The sequence below is a fragment of the Lactuca serriola genome, chromosome 4 (assembly GCF_051521515.1).
Source record: "Lactuca serriola cultivar US96UC23 chromosome 4, Lser_US96UC23_V15, whole genome shotgun sequence".
In the NCBI taxonomy this organism is placed as follows: Eukaryota; Viridiplantae; Streptophyta; class Magnoliopsida; order Asterales; family Asteraceae; genus Lactuca; species Lactuca serriola.
In genome coordinates, this window is record NC_136411.1 from 240,012,579 (window position 1) to 240,019,957 (window position 7,379).

General features: G+C 36.8%; 1 protein-coding gene across 1 annotated transcript; it reads right to left on the minus strand.

Moving 5' to 3' along the window:
- Window positions 1–5,197: 5,197 nt before the first annotated feature.
- LOC145096875 (demethylepipodophyllotoxin synthase-like) lies at window positions 5,198–7,123 on the minus strand. The gene is made up of 2 exons (XM_079034241.1): window positions 6,051–7,123; window positions 5,198–5,953 (listed from the first exon to the last, which is right to left on the minus strand). Exons 1-2 carry the CDS (start codon window positions 7,005–7,007, stop codon window positions 5,333–5,335), a joined length of 1,578 nt encoding a protein of 525 aa, XP_078890367.1. The 5' UTR covers window positions 7,008–7,123; the 3' UTR covers window positions 5,198–5,332.
- Window positions 7,124–7,379: the final 256 nt, after the last annotated feature.

A 7,379-nucleotide genomic window follows, 5' to 3' on the forward strand; every position in this document is an offset into this window, starting at 1 on the left:
GTATAATGCCATAATAAAAAATCAAAATCAAAATTACGACGCTAAAGTACAATAGATTTAGAAGTCTACTCATGTGAGTACTCTCATGTTGTCCGATTTTCTATTCCATCTGATTGAGCGGTTACTCTATCCTTATAAATATTCAATCCTAATTCTAGTTCTTGTAGAGTAAACACTAAAATCTAACTTATGTTTCAGTTGCAACATGTCTATTGATAAAACATGAACTACTATTGAAAACCGTAACACTACCTTGTTCCAATAAGGAATCGAATCTTTTCTCGAGAGTTCCAAACCACATGTCGATAACAAAAGTCAAATCAGATGCCCATGTAACAAATGTAATGTCAATAAATTTATACTACTAGCCATATTGAAATTCCATATACTTCAACATGGTTTTAGTCTACATTATATTATATAAAAGTATCACGGCGAAAATACAACTCACCCGGTTGTCGAATACATACCGCGTAGTAACGAGATGGTCGATGTTATTGGTGATGTTATGGGGAGTGTGATTGAAAATGATACCAACCGCAACGAACGGAACCCAGATATAGACGGTAGCGATGTCGATGATGGATTTCAAAAGCTGTTAGAGGAAGTCCAATTAAAATTATATCCTGGATGTTCGTTTTCGTCCCTTGACTTTTTAGCAAAGCTGATACATATGAAGGTGATCAACAAATTGACTGATAGTTCATTTGATCAGCTTCTTGAGTTGTTGCAAACTGCATTCCCTCAAGGAAACAGGGTCTCCCCGCCACATTACGAAGCAAAAAAAAAACTTAAAAAGATCGGCTTGGGTTATGAGTCGATACACGTATGTAAAAAACGATTGCTTTCTTTTTTGGATAGAACACAAGTTGTTGCAAAAGTGTCCAGTTTGTAATGAGAGTCAGTGGGTTGATGAAAATACGAAGGGTAAGAAGGTGGCTCATAAGGTTTTACGATACTTTCCTGTGACCCCCAGACTACAATGTCTGTACTGTTCTAGACACACAGCTAAAGATATGATTTGGCACAGTACCGGACGATCCAAAGATGGTACGATGCTTCATCCTGTTGATGGTACTTCATGGAAAAAATTCGATATGAAGTATCCTGACTTCTCGAGGGAACCTCGAACCGTACGCTTAAGGCTTGTTGTTGATTATTTTAATCGGTTTGGTAACATGTGTAATCCTCATAGCACGAGGCCCATCATACTCACCACTTACAATCTTCCACCATGGCTATGCATGAAAGAGTCATCTTTCATGTTGACCTTGTTGATTCTTGGCCCCAAAGCACCCCGGAAGGACTTGGATGTGTTCCTTAGGCCGTTGGTGGATGAGTTGAAGCAATTATGGAGTTTTGGAGTACGTACTAAAGACGCAGCGACATATACATTCTTCAATATGAAAGCGATTACAAATCATCCCATGGCTCCAACTTATTGGGCGTCACTGAACAATCTGATATGTGCGCGATATAGAGGCTGCAAAAATATTGTAAAAGACCGTTTGATTGATTTTGTAGGGGATGTGGAGGCACCAAGGGCTCAAGCCCCTACGGGTATGGATCGACAGCGTTGGAATGCTACTATTGACCATTTCTTAATAGAAAAACATCAAAAACGATCCGCTGGAAACAAAGAATGTCAGAAGAAGCAAGTAGTGAAGAATCGTGGAGGGACGTGCATTTATGGTAGTGCTTGTTTCAAGAAAGTAAGTTACAATAATGCTTATTCAGTTATGCCATATTTTTTAGTCTTTATTCAAATACAACATATTTTGTAATGTTTAATAGAATTTGAATAGACTTGAAGTATTTCATAGTACGCATGTGAATAAAAAAGAGGAATTTGTTGATCCTTTGGTTGAAGACCAATATGTAAGTTATTATTACTTAAAATTCTCGTAGTAGATTGTTGGTTTTTTTGTGTTAGTTTTAACGTATATTAACAATCTTTGTGAATTACAGAATACCTTAGTTGCTGAGGTTGCTCTACAGACTCATCACATAGTCAAATCTGGTGGTGATTCGGACACTATTGATTGGATCGCAATATTTGAGAAGGTGTTGGGTACATGAAGGGGACATATGAGAGGCATTGGGCCTAAACCTTCTTCAGCTGCGGGTACAAGTACTCCATCCCAATGGCAGTCACAGTCACAAGCACCGCAACCAACACATGTATTTCTTTCTCAAGAGAGCGTATGTAGTCTGTATCACTTTCCTGAATCGTGTGTGGGTCTGATAGGGCTTCCGATGGGTGGGGCTTACTAGGTGTCCCCTTAACGTCCTTTCCTTCATATTAATCCCAGTCAGAGTCGTCATATTTGTAATCAGTTACCACGTACTCTTCCGGTTCCACTCCGGGTCCCACCTACTGACCCATTGTAGGGCCTCCTTCAGGGTTTTCTTCAAGATTGTCATATACACCCACCTCAATCTCTCCATAGACTACTAGAGCTTGATAGTAGGGGTCGTGTTGCTGCATTCCTGCCATATCGCCTGTGGGGGAAGTATAGGTGTGAAAAGTGTGTGCATTGGGGTGTATAAGGATAGTATTCTTAAAATACTCCTACAATTTTATTTTTCTTAAGCTTAGTTCCTCTAACCTATTTGGATAGTTAGGTGGTAAGCCTTCATTTTAATGACCATCACGATTATTCCCAAACATATGTTGATCGTACTTTGAATGAATGTAGTTGATCAGGCTACATTGATCCCCAATACGATTACATAACTGCCTATATTAAATCGTAACGTTCAAATCCCCCAAAGACTTTTATTGATTAGTATCATGTTGTTATTCTAAAACGCACACATAGGTAAGTATTTTATTTACTCTGTTCAGATTTATTTAGCCCCATTGTGTTTATAGTTGCATATCATGTATGGTTAGATATGCTAGTTCACTATAAACAATGCTCTGATACCAACCTGTCACACCCCCGAACCAGAAGGCGGAAACGTCCAAGGGCTCGTGTGACTATCAATTGAATACCATTACAATGGGGGATGTGAAACATCAAGTACGGTTATGTATTAGTGTAATAGATGTGTATATATGACATATTAGAAGATTGTATGCAATGGTTGTAAAAAGTAGATAAGATACATATAGTACGGTTAAATAGCGGTACTCTATTAGACATGCAATCTAATACACCCTCTACTAATACTACATCTATGTATATACTATATTCATAATTTCAACCGTATTACATTAACCTTTTTCTAGCTATATACACCCTTAACATAATGATTTTTTCTGCTTTCTATGCTTTTGATTATTGATAGTAATTTAATTGTAATGTTTATATTTTTTGTCTACTTTCAATAACAAAAAAATGTACTGTAAATCAATTCTTACTAATAGTTGCAACACTAACTGTATTATATGTTTACTTATTCGTTAAGACTTGCCACTAGTAAAAAACGTAATTTTTAGTGCGATGTGGTTTTTTTTGGTGCGGTCGTAGCCTAAAACCGTACCATTAAAATACTTTGGCATTAATAAATCAAGCAACCGCACTAACAAATGCATTTTTGATGCTATTTTCTTTAAACGCACTAATAAATGCATTTTTTGATGTTGCTTTTCAAAATCGCACTAATAAATGTATTTTTGATGCGGTTTTGATGCTATTTTCATTAAACGCACTAATAAATGCATTTTTTGATGTTGCTTTTCAAAATCGCACTAATAAATGTATTTTTGATGCGGTTTTCTAAAACCGCACTAATAATAAATGTATTTTTTGATGCTACTTTCTTAAAAAGCTCTAATAAATGCATTTTTTGATGCTACTTTTAAAAATCGAACTAATAATTGTACTTTTTGATGCTGTTTTCCAAAACTACGGGAATAGCAAATGCATTTTTTTGATGCGGTTTTGGATTGAGTTCCCTCCTCATTTTTGTTCCCGGGCTGAAGCTCATTCAAAAATTTCATTCTCCGTGCGATGTCTTTCTCTCCCCCTTTATATTTCCTTAATCTAATTTCATTTGGCGACACAAACCCTAATATCATCGACTACTGCCGCACTCACCAACATCCTTGAGTCCTCTCACCTGTGTCTGCATCATCATCGATTCGAGTTGCCACAACCTCCATCATCTTTTATTTTGGCCGACCCCACTCCTATCGTTGCTGATTCATGACTTCAGGTCAACAACTTGATGAATCTGAATAATCTCTGAGGAGTCAACCTCCACTATAATCATCTTTGTCCATCGCGATCAACCCATCGTCAAGACTGTCAGATATGTTTCTGATATTCTGATTTATAATTTTGATTCATAAAATTACTTAATCTATATGTCTAATACTCTGATTTCTTAAGTTAGGTTGTGGAAGAAGTAAGGGGTTGGGCAAAGAAGCTTGTGACGTTCAATGGAGAGCACATATCTATACAGGGGAAGATATAAAGGTAGAAAAAATCTAAAAATAGAAACAATCTCATGTCTTTTCTCTACAAAAATTGAATTAAGACAAGTTTTTTCCTTTGTATTGATAATATTTCTAACCTGTGTAATTTACCTTTTGATTAAATGGATTGTATGCCTTTTGATAAAATTACTTTGTAATTTAGCTTTTGAATTCCTACCGAAGCGAGGTAACATAGTCAAAGGTGGGCATCGTCTCTAAAAGTTTGCAAGATACCGAAGACGGGCCATATGAAGATGGTGATAACGAAACTGAACACGTCTATATCAAAAAAACTTGAATATGCTTATGTAGTTACCTTCTTAAACAACTTACATACCAGAAGTTATTATATCAAATTGTAAATAGATACGGGGATGAAAATGTTAGAAAACAATGTGATTTTTTATTAATTTGAATCTCGGTTTGTGCCTTATTATTATTTTTTGTTGTTTTATTTTTGTATTGTAAATCTCGCGGTTTATCTTTGTAATGGTGGCACTCTTGAGGTTTTTTTATTTTTTTATTTTTTTTACTTTTATTTAATGGAGCGGTTCTCGCTTTTAATAGTGCGGTTGTACTCCCTTTTTAATGGAAAAAACATTTGTTTTTTAGTGCGGGTGTTCTAACTTTTGAGGCGGTTTTATAACCGCATCAATAAATAAGACTATTTTTTAAGGCGATATATTTTGAGACGCTTCAATAACGGCATCTATTAATCATTTTAACTGCATCAAAATCTTTTTGTACGTGTGCTTTATTCAATCATAATGCTTCATCACGTAAACTTTAAGTATAAATTTATTTGTTCATAAACATACATATTTTCAAACGACAATGAAAATCAATCATGTTCAACATTTGCGCTCAAGATTCACTCTAAGTGTCGATTAATTTGCATGAACCAACCTAATACATATTCGAGGCCAAACGAGGGGCCAAAAGGACCTCAAGTGGAGTAGACTTGCTGATAGTCAGTCCCGAAGTTTCACTCATATCAATAGGTTCATTAGACGGATTTTTTAGCACAAATTGTTGAATGAAAGTGGCTAGTGTTAAACCAACAGCCTGAAGGGCGAAGGGAATACCAGGGCACATTCTTCTACCACTACCAAAAGGTAGTAACTCATAATGTTTTCCCCTTAAATCAATACCCTTATGACTTGTCAAGAATCTCTCTGGCCTAAATTCGAGGGGATCTGACCAAGTATTTGGATCATGATGCATCTTATAAAGATTTACCACCAGACGAGTGCCTTTTGGGATGTTGTAGCCACCCACACTGCAGTCCTCAAGGGACTCATGAGGAACAGAGAGAGGAGCAACTGGGTACAAACGTAATGTTTCTTTGATGATTGCATCAAGGTAGGTTAAGCTCTTCAAGTCTGACTCCTCCACCAGTCTGTCCCTTCCAACATGCTCATCAATTTCATCTTGCGCAATTTCTAATGTTTTTGGGTGGTTGAGCAACAATGATAAAGCCCAGGTTAACGTCCCAGATGTAGTGTCCAAGCCTGCTATCAGGAGTTGCTGCCAAATGGATATATTTATAGTCAAAATGCTAAAAAAAAAGAACAAAACATTGAAAATAAATCAAGAAACAGTAAAATGATAGATTTGAGTTTACTTGACATGCGGATTTAATGATCGTATCATCGTCAAAATCCGGGAATTCCTCTTTAGAAGCACCTTGAAGAATGGAAATTAGCACATCTATAAAACCATGGTTGCTTTCATGTTGCTGGGTAATGCTCTTTACTGTTTTATGTTCTTTTAACCATCCACCAAAGATGTTGTCCAGATCTATCGCCGTCTTCTTCATTTCTTTAATGTATCCACCCACATCCAAACACTTGAGATAAGGGATAAAATCTGAAACCACAAATGCTCCCATTAACTCAATGAATTTCTTTACTACAGTCTGAAATCGAACCCGTTCCTCATCATGTGGCGAAAACCTCTTCCCCCTAATAATCGTAACCATAATATTTAAAACCAAATTACCAAACCATTGACTCATCTCGATCTTCATCATCTCTGAATTTTCGATCCTTTTATTTAAAACCCAACGATCATATACATCTTTGATGGATACTCTAACCCCTGAAGCTCGAATATATGCAAGCCTTTCAACTTGTCGTTGGGAAAGAACCTCCAGCGTGATCATCTTGCGTGCTTGTCGCCAATAGTCTCCATATGTAGCAAAGCCGAACATAGCATAATTATAGCCCATGAGTTTTGTTGCCTCAGCTTTGGGTCGAGTTGCAAAGGCTTTATCGTTTGTAGTAAAGCACTCTTTGGCTATCGCACCATTACTCACCACCAACGCCTGGTGATAACCAAGCTTGATTGTGAAGATAGGGCCATGTTTGTCTGCCATATCACCTAAAACATAGTGAGGTAGCTTAGAACCACCTAAAAGGTGCAGGTGTCCTATGATAGGCCATGCACCTTGTGCTTGTGGTGGTTTTTGGTTCTTCCCTCTATTTGCCTTCTTCGTATTGAGGCTATGGAGAAGGAAAACTACTACAATAACAGAAAAGCTGGTTGCTACAATGGTTGAAAAGTAGAGATGGAATTCCATGTCTAATTTCTCAATCAAGAACTAAGTAAGTGCATGTAAGGATGTGTGTTATATAAAGTTTGAAATTTTTTTCTTTAAAAATCTTCCCTGTCGGTGTCCCAAAAAAATAAGCATCCCTCGTTAATTTTTTTCTTCATCAACATTGGTCCATGTAGTTTTAAAACATTGAATGTTTGGTCCTTAATCATAATTCTGCTAGTTTTTTTTTTTTTTTTGCTTAAAATGTTGTAAAATGGGGGGTCACGTCTCATCTTCCTACCCACCTTCATGCATAATGATTAATGAACATGTGATGGTATTTGATCACAGTAACGGAACAAGGGTGTTTGTGATGCCGCCATTCGTCAAAATCAGATCCTCCATAAGTCAAGG